The 14,090-nt window shown below is 38.6% G+C and overlaps 1 protein-coding gene across 1 annotated transcript in view; it reads left to right on the top strand.

The window, feature by feature from the left end:
- The window catches only part of LOC109061332 (CREB-binding protein-like), a 53,217-nt gene that overhangs the window by 19,407 nt on the left and 19,720 nt on the right, over positions 1-14,090 (top strand). The window contains 11 exon segments of the mRNA XM_042717362.1: positions 7,012-7,173; positions 7,931-8,174; positions 9,729-9,842; positions 10,985-11,218; positions 11,430-11,517; positions 11,910-12,045; positions 12,122-12,241; positions 12,362-12,530; positions 12,629-12,691; positions 13,391-13,515; positions 13,804-13,986. Coding sequence (XP_042573296.1) covers positions 7,012-7,173; positions 7,931-8,174; positions 9,729-9,842; positions 10,985-11,218; positions 11,430-11,517; positions 11,910-12,045; positions 12,122-12,241; positions 12,362-12,530; positions 12,629-12,691; positions 13,391-13,515; positions 13,804-13,986 — 1,638 coding nt within the window.

The following is a 14,090-nucleotide window of genomic DNA, read 5'->3' as shown; positions in this document are numbered from 1 at the left end:
GCCTATATCCTAAATAAGGATAAATTATATTGGAATGCATCTCCAAAATAATCATATACACAGATGCACGTTGCCATTACAGTATTCAGCGCCCGAACAACAGGCAAATAATATATAAGGTTACAAAAGTTATTCAGTCAAGATCAGTGAGGGATTTTCATTTTTGTTCTTTGATTAACATTAATGACTGCTGGCAGCGGCTGCTGTCAGTGCACGGATCCAATACACCCTTGTTTTCTTTCTTAACTCTTTACGTTCACTTAAGACATAACCAATTGTATTGATGGGATATTTTGATATAATTCTGTGTGTATTTGTCCATTTGAATGCGTAAGAATGCAAGAAAGAGAGCTCAGTCCAGTGTTCACGTATATAAGAGGCGGCTTTTGTGTGTGCTTTTTGTGTGTGTGTGTGTGTGTGAGAGAGAGAGTGTACATGCACTTGTGTGTTTGCGCAGCACAGAAAAGAGCGCACGAGTGCAAAAGTGAGATCTATTTCGTCTTCATGCAGTTGAATCTTTTGAAATCACAATAAATGCACATACAGAAATCGAGAAGCAGAATCAAAATGTAATTTTATAACAAGTCATTTGATTCCTGACCTTACACACCTGATCTAATTTCTGAAATTGGAATAGCTTTTCGATTCCCAACCCTCCTACAAAATTATTTCCTTCTTGCATGCAAAAAGACCTGTATGGTGACTATGGGTCTATGTAAAATATTCTTTGCAACTTACTATGGCTGGGCGATATATCGAATGTTAGCGATGATATCGGAATAATTTTGACGACGATGCAAAATTTGAAAATATCGTGAATATCGAATATTTCAAAATTCAAGCATACTTTCCCAAAAGAACGCGCCAAACATCCAAAAAAACGGAACCTGTTAATGCGGACTGCTCTACACTCCTCTACTACGTGAACTCTCATGAGTGCGGTTGCCAGATATCAAGAGTTCAAATCCCAGAATCAGAGCTTCGCTGTTACATAGATACATTTTCTTCCTGGTGTTTTGCTTATTTTAAGCAATCTGGCAACCATGCGGATGCAAACGCTCGCTCCTAATTGCGGAAGCGCTGCCGCAGTTGATCTGAAAAACAAACAAGCTTTTCATTCAGCCGGTCTGTGTTCTGTCATGAGATCTCGACTGTATTTGTGATTGTGGTCGCTGGGATAGTAACGTGTTCATTGAATGTGCAATTCAGAATCACGCTGGTAGTTGTAGGTCATCCGGGTACTTCTTGCCTACTGTTTATTGAATACTATAAATTCGGCTCACATACTATATAGTAGAAGTATGCGATTTCGGACACAGTGCAAGCCTCCTAGTATACTCACCAAGACGGGCATGTTGACGTAATCTTTGTGTGAATTTGTCCATTTAAGCACAAGTCTTGAAAGAGAACTCAATATTTGCGCGCTTCAGATGAGCACACACAGATCTTCTCACGGCGCGTGAAAGTTCTCATTCCTGTCTTCTGGCTCTTGAATGAGTTTAGTTTAAACACTAATAGCAACGTGTGCTGTTCAGGTCTCACCTGCGCATGTGTGCTATCAACGTTTACAAAGAGGGACTGGTTTGCCCACGTTTTTTGAAGCCAGAATGCATATCCATCGACAGAAACATACATTAGCAGAACTCTGTCTGTTTTACGTGTTATTTTTAACAAGCCATATTACAGATGCGTTGTCAGGTTTAAGTTGAAACGTGGAGAATGGTACAGTTCTATGTTTTTACAGAACGTTGCATTCGAATTTTAGGTCTGCGTTAGCCGTCAGGTAGCCTTATCCGTGGTGCACAAAATGCAACGACGATGTAGCCTAAGTGTCATTGCATTTCAGTGCTTTTGTCAGCCTACCCAGTAGAACCCTCTAGATGCGGCTCTGCTACGTTGTTCATTCAATATATCACGGAAAAACGAGATCATCAGCGTGGAGATGATGTTGTTTACGTCAAAACTGAAACCAAAGCCGTTCACACAGAACTCATATTTATCACATTTTCTAGAGGGAAATCTGTCAGCATTGCACTTGCGTCTAGCACAAGAGAGTGGTATGTTTAGAAAGCCATTGACATTTTCCTTAAATGAACTTTCACGGGTCAAAAGGTTTATTGTCTATTGTCAGTAGCTCATACAGCTCACACAAAAGTTAGTTTCAAACCAAGCAAGTTTGTGTTTGTCAATGCACTAAATTCGTATGAAACAAATTGAATCCTTTGTGAAATCTGTGTGTGGAAACCTTTGGCCCTCACAAAAGGAATTTACGTTTATGGCAATTCTTTTTGAGATGTCCAGATTTTTTCTGTGAAAAATCACATAATGATGGTAAATGTGACTGCATTTTTTTTTTTTTTTTTTTTTTATGTGGGCTAGATCCATCTATTTATATTATTACTATTGAATTTTACTGTTTTTAGGCTTTTGTTTTCAAATTTAAATCTTTCTAAATGTAATTTATTTATTTTTTTTGTACTTGCTTGTTTATGAATAATCACATCTTTTGGTTTGTGTCCACATTCAAAATAGTATGAGAAAATTCATTTTCATTTAAGTTGGAAAATACAAAAAAAGGACATCCCATGTCTATTAAATATTTATATACATTTTCACTTTCTAATTGAGTTTCCAGCAAAATTATACATCTGCAATATTTTCGCCATATCTTGTTTTGTCTTTGTGTTGAGGGATTTTTTTTTTTTGTCAAATAATTTGTTCTCATTGAAAATGAAATTTAAAATGACAGCTAATCAGAACATAGTACAATTTTAATGTTACATCTGTTGGAGTGTGTTTTTTTGGCCCAATGAGATTTGATTTTTTTTTTTTTTGTGGTTTAAAGAGCAAAACATTAAAAGCCAGATTACCAATAAAATTGTTTCTGGTTGCAGCTAGTTAGAAAAGTCAAATGAATGTGGAAGAAAAGATTTATTGCTTGATGTTTTAATGGCATCATGGACAGATTGTTAAAGTGAAAGCGGGAGAGCGTCAGGCAGCAGAGATGTGTATTGCTCAGGACAGGGAGTTCCTCAGTGTGGCACGTTCAGCAGCGGCGCGTGCAGCGCTTATGGCTGCATGCTCGCATTAGTGATGTGGGGGATGGGCCGGTTTACACACACTGCTGGAGGAGCTCTGATCTGGCGCTCCGCTGCAGAACCATGCTGTGAAAGCATCACTGAAAAGTGCGCGAAGTGACTCGGGTTTAATGCAGTTATTCATCTACATGCACTTAATTATGTAGCAGTAAATGATGGGTTAAAGTGTTATATGAAAATTCATCATTTTTTATTAATGCATGCTATCATATTGTGAAATATTAATCCGTGCATGTTTAAAAAAAAAAAAAAAGATATTAGATGAAAATGCATCAAATTTTTTTTATTTTTTTAAATGCTCCACAAAAATTCATAATTGTTAATCCTTTGATGAACTTGCTCCATTTTATTTCAATTGGTGGATGACCTAAGATATATTTTTATAGTTTTACATTCCTTTGGAGTAACTTGAGCATAGGGCTGTTTATCATTCAAAAATTTTTGACACCGGTACCTTGACTTTGATACCGGTTCCCGAACGATACTTTTTTCGATACCAATTTTATCTTGACCAACTAATACTAGCACTTGCATTTTCTTTTCTTGTCTATCCTATTCTTGGGGGGAAAAAACAAAAACCTTGCTACGAGTTCTGTGCTAGACTAACTGAGACTTGTCATGGCACTTGTATACTTGTTGTTGTTCTCTCGTTGGTCTGATTGGTTCTATTGTTCTCATTTGTAAGTCGGTTTGGATAAAAGCGTCTGCTAAATGATTAAATATAAATGTGCATATAAATGTATATATGTAAATATGTGTGTGTGTATATAAATATATATATATATATATATATATATATATATATATATATATATAGATATATATATATATATATAAGATATTATATCATTACTCATGTTTATGATTTCTGCTGGATAAAGCGCTTCATTCTTTTTTCTGAGGAAATCCAAAACTCAAATCCTGAGGTAATCCTCAGCGCATCTTCTTGTGGTGAATTGTCTTATTCCTCTCAGCGCCAAGCAAACAGTAAAAAAATAAAAACCTTGAACAGTCTCACTGCTTTGCTGTGTGGGCGTTTACAAGCCGCGAGCTTCATGTGGAACATTTTAATGTCAATAGTGCGCTCGGCGCGTGGTCGCATTAGATCTAATGAAGGGAGACGTGAAAGACGGACATCACATTGTTTTCATATGGATTACTTTATCACAGAATATTTGTTTTCGGTAGCACTTGCTTAGTTTACAAGTAGACATGTCAAGCTTCTATAGATATCTTCATTGAATATTCACGTTTCTAAATGAAGATCACCGCAGACCAAGGCTGCAGACAGCGCACCTTGTTTGTTTTCTTTATTTTGTAAATGCACAAAGTATTGTCGTTATTATGTGTGTATACAAATAAAAGTAGACCCTTTACAGATTCAATGTATTGCTCTTATCTGTACGATCAAAACTGAATGCTTAATATAAGTTCTTTTTGGGGTTCATCAGGAGAAGATGAAAATAAAATTAAAACATGTAAGAAATATAGTGTGATTATTCCTTAAAAAATAATGTTTCATTTTAGTAGTAGTAGGCTAAGTACATTCTTCTGAAAAATAGACCGGACTTTTATTTTGACAGGTTGCCGTGAATACCTTTACAGTTCTGTGTATGTGATATGAGGCTAGTTTTACTCAAATCAAATGGTCAGAACATTAATAGTAACATATTTAGACAGATAAGCTGAGTCACATATCGCGATTTGATTTAAGTGTAATGACCTACTTTTGATTAATTCATTCAAAATTTGACCAATTCCATGACAATTCCCACGTTAAATTCTGTGAATTCTGTTTTTATGACTGGATTCCGCAATTCCGTCCGCGTTTTCCGCATCACGGAAATCACAGGGCACTACAATTATACCAGCACAATGTATACTCTCACACTTTAACTGCTTCTATTCTTGAACACTTAATGATTATCTAATCAAAATAAAAGAGCAGCACTGAGTCTAGGAGAACTCAACGGTAACACACACACTTCGGACGCATTCAACTCGAGCAGTGGTCTAAAACAGTTTATTTATTCACAAAACATGGATTTTTGCAGATAACCGATTGTTCCAGCAATCAACTATCGGTGCCGATTAATCGTCAAAACCAATACATTGGTCGACCTCTAGTACATATTATTCGGCCTTTTCGCTTATTCGCTTAATTTCGGTAGCCGAATGTTCGGTGCATCCCTACACATTAGGGATCCCCCACACTTTTTGGTTTTATTTTTTTCAGCTTATTTACGTGGAGCCACTCCTGAGCCACTGCACAAGGGAACAAAATGTAATCAGCACAATAAATCAGTGCAAATAGTTTTCAGTTTCCGCATCTTTTAGGCTACGTTTACACTATTGCATTTTTGTTTTAAAACACATAGCTTAGACAGAATCATAATTTGTATTCATTTTTCACTGATTTACTGATGAGCATTAGCTGCTTCCAGCACTGTCTGCCTGTGTTCTCTTCTGCGATCGCTGTTCTGACTCAGAGGAAGCTCATTGGCTGTTTATGTCAATCATGTTACGTGTTTATAACCCACCCTGTCTTCTATGATTGATGTAAATTTCACTTCCGCGTTCAGGTGTAGTGAATGCTAAACAGGTGTAGTGATCAGCTTGATATAAAAGGCTACAAATAGCATATTTCAGAACATTATATGGCCAAAACACACATTAGATCGTAATCTGAAGTTATTACAAACACTCGATGGTGGTTTAAAGTGATTTTTGAGTAAAAGCATAGTATAAATCATATTAATTGTCTTCTGATGCTACAGTGTGTATGAATGGTCATGTAACGCGTTTTCGGGTGTGTAGTGTGGACGGAGATCTTTGCTGAAACGCAGTGGAAACGCCAGTATGGACGAGGATCCTTTTCATTTTAAAATGCTGTTTTAAAATGAAAATGCACTAGTGTAAATGTAGCCTTACATCACTTACACACTACAGCCTCACGTGTGATCCACGTCTCTGGGCAGAACCAGCATAAACTAGTGTTTTTTCTGGATGCCTCACCAGAGCCAATCACCAGCACTTGATTTAGGCACATCAACCATGCTGCGTGCTTATTGGCTCATTGACGTTGACCAGATTAACCCCTTGGGTATCGAAAATTGGTACCGAATGATAAGACATTTTTAGATACTCTATGATAGAGGCAATTTGGCCGGTGCCTATAAAAGTATTGAACTCCATACCCAGCCCTACTTGAGCATTAAACAGGTATAGGAGAAAATATATTTTAGATATATTTATAATATATTTGTTTGATAGAAACGAAAACTGTTATTCAGCAAGTGTGAATTAAATTAATCAAAAGTGACAAAGACATTTATGATGTTACAAAAATGTCTTTTTCAAATAAACACTATTCTTTTGAACTTTCTGTTCAACAAAGAATCCTAAATCCTCTTTTCAACATTCTTAATAAAGAGAAATGTTTCTTGAGAAAATTCAGCTTTTAAAGCTTTTTTTTTGTGGTTTAAAAATCTTACCAACCACTAACATATGAACAGTAGTGTAGATCATCTATAAGTTTAAATATTGCATCAGTACATCTTTAGTTAGGAGTTTTTATGAAGAGCAGACACTGTTTTTCTAGTTCTCAAGCTCTCTTCTAAATGCAATTCCGTCTCCACCACTCGCACGTGAGCGGGCAGATGTCACTGAGCAGCTGATGACAGTATCTTTTAGTACACTCTTTGACCTATGAATGTTTGGCTCGACAGCGTCTACGCTACACTGGCAGAGAGCAGGACCTCGTGCCTGTGGAATGTCTTGACTGCTCTCGATGAATTTAAATTGAGATGCTACACTGTCAGCCTTTTCGAGCTGCTGTTTCATGAACATTAGGTGAAGTGCTTGAGAACTAGTGAGGTTCACAGATGCTGATGGTCTTTTTTTGCCTCCGTAGATGGGTCTTGCCACCGCTAACGGCCCGTTCGGGCAGCAGTACTCACAGGGTTCGGTCCCGCAGATGTCCAGCGCTGGATTAAATGCTCAGATGCAGAACAAGGCAGCTCTTCCCAACAGCCTCCAGCCCACCCTGAAGGGTGCTTCCAGCGTGCCAAATCTGGTGAGTAACCATCCACAGCTGGCTCCGGATCCAGAACAGAACACTTCAGGCCTCTTTTGTCTCTGCATCACACTTCTATTCAGCAGCTATTTATTCATTCGAAGAGCTAATTGAGGTGCATGTTTACATGCGACAGAATACGACGCAAAGAGTGGATAAACTGGCTGAATGAAGTCTAAAATTGTTTGTTTGGACAGTCATATCTGAAAATGAACCTCAACTTGCTCCAGCATTGTGTAATTAGTTTAACAAAGTATATTTATTTTAATTTGCTTCGTTTTCTTTTCATTTTATTTTACTGAATAGTTTGGGTCAGTACATGTTTTTTTAATACATTAATTAAAGGGTGCATGAATACATGAATTGATTTCTGAGGGATCATGTGACACTGAAGACTAAAGTAATGATGCTGGAAATTCTGCTTTGCATTATAGGAATGAATTACGTTCAAAAATATATTTAAATAAAAACAGGTATTTTAAATTGCAATACTATTTCAGAATATTACGGAGGTTTTTTTTTTTTTACTGAGAAATGTTACAACAATTCTGTGTTGTTGAAGCCAAGATGCCAGAACACATTGTTTTGATTAAGGTGTAAAATAGACGCTTAACACCTCAGCGAATAAAATCACAACTTCACAGCCTCTCGTGGCTCGAGGCTTTATTCTAACCAACTGAGAATATTTAGAACGATTTTTTTTTTTTGTATAGTAACTGAAATGGAGCTTCTGTCTAATCAAAACTCTTCCCTCCAGCTGCAGCAGCAGGTGCCCTCGGTGGGCATGGTCCCGGGACAGGGGGTGTCGACGGGCCCCACGGCCGACCCGGAGAAGCGCAAACTGATCCAGCAGCAGCTGGTCCTGCTGCTTCACGCCCACAAGTGCCAGCGGCGAGAGCAGGCCAACGGCGATGTGCGCGCCTGCGCCCTGCCCCACTGCCGCACCATGAAGAACGTCCTCAACCACATGACCCACTGCCAGGCAGGGAAGTCCTGCCAAGGTGAGAGGCAAAATGAGACCAGTTATGTTAATATGTAACTAGACTCCAGCACTTTACCCCAAGCTCTGAATTTTATAGAAATCATGGTCTGTCATGTGAAATTTCTGAGTGGATCTGAAAGTGCTTTTGTATTCCTTCCATCTCTTTCCGTCCAGAACCATAGTTTGGTGATGACTGTACATCTCAGTGTTGTTAAACTGTCTGGCCGGTCACTCAGGCTTCATGTAAACTTGAAGTCACTCGTTTCTCTTGTTGTCTCACTGTCTAAGTATGAAGGAGTCTGGAACATCAGAACTCTGTTTATTCCTTGACACAATTTCATTTGGACAGAGTATTTTATTATCTTGTGAAAAAACAAATGTCGAAAACTCTTGATCATCAAGAGTGTTATGTCTGATTTATTAGTTGTGCTTGTTAAGATGAGCATGGCTACATTTATTGCTCTTGAATTCTTGGCTAACATTGCAGGAGGGAACTGAACCATGTCTAGAGACCTTAATATCATAAGCTATTTTTCTGCACCCAATCTGGACCCATTTCATACATATCCAGCAGAAACTGGGATGGAAAAATGTTTAAATAACAACCAAGTTGTCGCTAAGCTACATTGCTTCCATTATAATCAAGCACGCTACACTGGAAATGTGCAGTGTGACACAAATTCTGTATATCTGTGTTGTCTTGTTGTCAAATTATGTGAATCGTTTACTTTGATTTTTGATTGTTAGTAGATAAAACAGTTTATACAAACTTACTGTCAGGCTCCTTTGAATCTGGCCAGTAACATAGAAAACACTTGTTTACTTGCAAACAATGTTGCCTTTCTTTTCTAAATATGCCGTTACGATGTTGAAACAACCCATTCACGTGATTGGTGTAAATCTGAGAAGTTGTTTTTTGTGTTTTTTGAGTGTATATCTGGAGGTTGCTGTCTTCAGAAAGGTTTTTATGGTATTAGGCATCATACAGAGATTTACCATAAGTGCCACATACTATCAGAGAGTGAATTTGCATTTTCATTCAGCCCGCCTACTGTTTTTCCTCACGCCAGTTATATATAACATGCATAATAACTTGTTAGGTTGAAATGTGATGTTTAGTATTTTTTTAAATCATATAGTTTTGGCATTATTTTACAGTTTAGGAAGTCACCATAGACATGGGTGATGTTTCAAAATAACGTCGCCACCTAAACATGTCATTCTGTTCTATTAACAGAAATTTTCTAAATTATTTCAAGATTCCAATTTTTTCTGATTCCAAAAAGTAACGCACCCAGTAACGTCCCCAGCAACCAAATAGCAACATATTTCCAGCAAGGCACCACACCCAGTAACGTCCCCAGCAACCAAATAGCAACATATTTCCAGCAAGGCACCATTCATGTTTTCTTGTAGTTTCTGAATGTCTTTTGGAGATTATTATTAATCAGTTTTGTTCAGGTTTTTGTTCATCAGGTTTTTCAGATTCTTTTAAGTGTGTAATTGCTCAGCAGTGTAATTTGTCCTTTCAGCATATCAAAGTTTTTGAGTTATTTTCCCTCCGTTTCCACAGTGGCTCACTGCGCCTCCTCTAGACAGATCATCTCGCACTGGAAGAACTGCACTCGGCACGACTGCCCCGTCTGTCTGCCCCTGAAAAACGCCAGTGACAAGAGAAACCAACAGCGTAAGTCGTACTCTCATTTAAAATAAACCACCCACACTGATGCATTCTCTGTATGAGTTTATTTTTGATTATATTTTATGGATAAAGATTATACTTCATTGTAATGTATGGCAACATTGCATAAAAAAGTGATTTAATCGGTACAGTTAATGACTGCATCTCACAATTAACTGTACATATTTTTGCATAAATATTTAGTCTCTTATTAGGGCTATTAAGATTACAGTTATGAAAATCATCCTTTCTGCCCTAATACACAAATTTGGCCATTTTTAAATTATAGAAAAAGCAAAAATAATTATTTAAATGAACGCAGGTTTGTTACTTTACTGATTATGTGTTTGCATCTCATGCTTTGAGATACGGGATCCGTTCAGATGAGTGCTGCCACCTGTAGGTCGTGCGAGCAGCTCGGCTGCGCTCTCAGTGTGAAAGCATGAGACCAGCGGATTCCGGCAGGCAGCGGGACTGTAATCTGATACCGTGGGGGAGGGGCTCCACCCCTGGACACACAGATCTCCTGCTCTCTGATTGGACAGCCGATGGCTGACTCGTTTAAATCCCCCTGTAGTGGCAACAGAAGCACGTTCTCTCAGTGTCTTGTGCAGTTCTGCTCTCCGCCGCTGCTCAGAGAGCTCTGTGTTTGCAAAATGGCTTTTCCACTTCAGTCTCTTGTGTTTCCCGTTCAGGTTGAATTACTGCAAGATTCCAGTTTTTCCTAATAGAAATATTTCTTGAAATGTATTTTTTTGTTTTAAGGCAAGACTGCCCAGATGACTAAAAAATAAACTAATAGATATCGCCACACTTCCCCAGTTGATTTATTACATAACAGTTTTTTTGTATTACAAGTTTTCTTAAATAGCTAATATTTATGCACTAATTTTCCATACACTTATAGAACAGAAATCTGAACATTGCATAAAGTCAGGCTCAGTATTCTTTCATTTAGCTGATAAATTAGTCAAAGCAGAGGGGATTTTGGATATCTCTTTTTTTTCAACAGCCAGAAAAAAATACTTTTCCACAATTGATTGAGGAATGATATGTAAATCAGGTGAATTATATGCAAAAACCTTCTGAATATATGACTAAAAGTAGTTTGATTTAATTCAACAAACATTTGTTTCTGCTATTTGCAGCGATGCTGAGCTCCCCTAACACTGGCATGCAGGCTCCGCTGGGCCCCGTGGGCACGAATCAACCCGCTGCGCCCGCCATCAGCAGCGGCACACACATAGACCCCAGCTCTATGCAGAGGGCGTACGCAGCACTGGGCCTCCCATACGGGAACCAACCGGGTGCACAGACACAGGTCGCAGGACAGCAGCCCACACAGACCCAGCAGCAGCAGATGCGCTCCATGTCTGCATTAGGTATCACCTTCAATTTGCAAAGAAAGCTAAGAAGTGTTTTTTGAGGAAGAGTGGAATATTTATTGCAAACAATTCAATGTTCCATGTTCATTATTAACCTTGAAAGCTGCTGTCATTCTTGCATCTGCTGTCAGTATGCACTGAAATGTCATGCTGCTCCTCATATTGCGTATTCGTGTGTAACCCGTCTGGTTTCCCACAACATCTTCAGGCACTAACCAGATGAACATCGGCGGTAACGGTATGGCCGATCAGACGAACCTTCACACTGATTCCTCTCTCCCCTCATCCCTCAGCAAGTGAGTCTCTTCACCTTCACCCCTCACCTTTAACCTCTCACACACACTGCAGAGTGGGAAATGTTCATCTGCAGAATACAGCAATGTAAGAGAGCAAACAATGTCATTGTGGAATGTGCAATTCTGTAGCTATAAGCGGTTGAATGTCGAAATCTGATATGATAAAAGGGAAAAATATTTGAATTTTTTTTTTAAATGGCAGGTTATTTGTTAAAGAATTGCTTTGTTCAAAAACTACTAGAATATTATAATTTTTTTTTATTTGGACTGATTTTGTGCAAAATTACGTCACACCAGTTCGTTCTTAGATTTGACTTGATGAATGCAAGTTTTTGAAAATGCGAGTTTTTTTAGTTTTTTTGAAAACTAATTTTGTAATCCTGCTCCCACAGTCAGATGATGTCAGACGGGTCAAACATGGGCATCACGGGGAACCTGCCCACAGCTGCGCCGCATTAAAAACCCCTCACAAAAAAACCCCACCAAGAACACGACAAACAACACATTACAAAACACCTAATTCACAAAATTCGACATATATAATAATCAATATTTCATAAACATAATTCTCCAAACACAATTCTCTTAACACTGTGTTCCCTACAGAGTTCAAGCCATATTCCCAACCCCAGACCCTGCAGCACTGAAGGACAGACGCATGGAGAACTTGGTGGCTTATGCGCGTAAGGTGGAAGGGGACATGTATGAGTCTGCCAACAGCAGGGTAAAGCACCTGAACCTTTCATGCTATGTTTTAACCTTCCTTCAGAACTTGTTTTGTGACTGTAAGAAAGGAATAGGTGGCCTATTTTTTATATACCTTAATATCTTTTGTTAATATCAGGATGAGTATTACCACTTTCTGGCTGAGAAGATCTATAAGATCCAGAAGGAGCTGGAGGAGAAGAGAAAGTCCAGGCTGTCGAAGCCCCAAATGGGCGCTCAGGGTCCTCAGCAGCCTGGCCTTCCCCAGCCCAATGCTATGGGACCTGGACAAGCCATCCGGCCTCCAAGTTAGTGGTTTTGTTTTTTAATGCTCTGATCTTCTGAATGTTGTGTTTCTCTGGCTGCTTTCTTGATTAGCTGCTCAAAATATGCCTTATTTCCTCAGATGGACCTGTTCCTATGTCCAATGTGCCAAATCAGTTGATGGCCCGGATGCAGGTCCCTCAAGGTATAATTTTTCATTCTGCATACACTCATATAGTACCGTTAAAATATTTAGTGTCGGTATGAATTATATGGATGAGAATTTATGATAATATGCACTTTTCATTGGAGAAAATATGGGGTAATGTGACATGCACATGTCCTGAAAGTGGAAACAAAATGGACCCCTGTGGGTCATGTGACCACTTTTTTTTGCATTTTCATTGATTAGTATTTGAGTTCTTCTCAGATCTTCTCATATGACAGTTAGCGGAAGCTAGAGATTAAGGTTTATAAAGTTGTAAATATGGATATTTTTCTTACACAAATGCATCGGTTTGCTTCAGAAGGACTTTATTAATCCCCCGGTGTCATGTGAACTACTTTTATAATGGGTTCTTTTTAAAATTTTGGGCTACCATCCACTCCCATTATTAAGCATGGATTAGCCAGGACATTATTTAATATAACTCCAGTTGTATTCATCTGAAAGAAGAATGTCATGTACACCTAGGGCTTGAGGGTGAGTAAATCATGGGGTAATTTTCATTTTTGGGTGAACTATCCCTTTAATTTAATCAGTTATGGAAGGATGAGAATGGCATTTCATGTTGACTTAGGTAGGGAAAAAAGCAGTCGGGCATACTGGTAGTGCAGAATTACTTAAAAGCTTCTTTATCCCCCATTTTTTTTTTTTTATGTGTTTTTTCATCATGTTCTTCAGGGATGGGACAGTTCAACCCCGTGACAAATCACAAAGTCAACATGTCCCAGTCACCAGTGGGAGCTCCACGGGCTGTGTCCCCTATGACCCACCCCACTCAGATGGGCATGGGTACTGTTGCAGCGGTGAGCAACAAGATGCGATTCCAGATTGATTCTAGTTCTGGAATTTGGGGAATTTTATGTTTTAAATTAACTATTTTTAGTTAATTTAAATGTTTTCTTGGTTCATTTGAAGTTATTTATAGTCAACATTGTTCTTGAGTTGTATGCCATTTTGGATTTTCCTCAACAAAAACAAGCTTGTTTCATTAAAAAGTAAAATTATTAATAGCTTTATCACTCAAAATTGGTTTTTGGTAGGGCAAAAACAGTCTTGTGGCTCAAATCTAATTTCTCTTCATTCTTTTGCAGAGGGGTATGTCTCCCTCTAGGATGCAGCAGGCACCAGCCATGATGGGAGGCCATGCTAACAACATGGTTGGCCAGACGCCCAACCAGAACCAGTTCATGAACCAGACGCCGTTCCCAGCCTCAACCGGAGGCATGAATGTGAATGTAAACCTGGCCCAGCAGTCGGGACAGACTGTCCCACAGGTGAGGAGTCAGAAATATCCAACTTCACCACAGTGTCATTGTTACTTGGGTGTGTGTAAGAGACATTTCACCACCACAAATACGTTTAGTCTTCCTGTCATAGA

Source organism: Cyprinus carpio, chromosome A3 (assembly GCF_018340385.1).
Source record: "Cyprinus carpio isolate SPL01 chromosome A3, ASM1834038v1, whole genome shotgun sequence".
NCBI classification, from domain to species: Eukaryota; Metazoa; Chordata; class Actinopteri; order Cypriniformes; family Cyprinidae; genus Cyprinus; species Cyprinus carpio.
The sequence above is the reverse complement of the archived record's forward strand: the minus strand, read 5'-3'. Positions and strand labels throughout refer to the sequence as shown.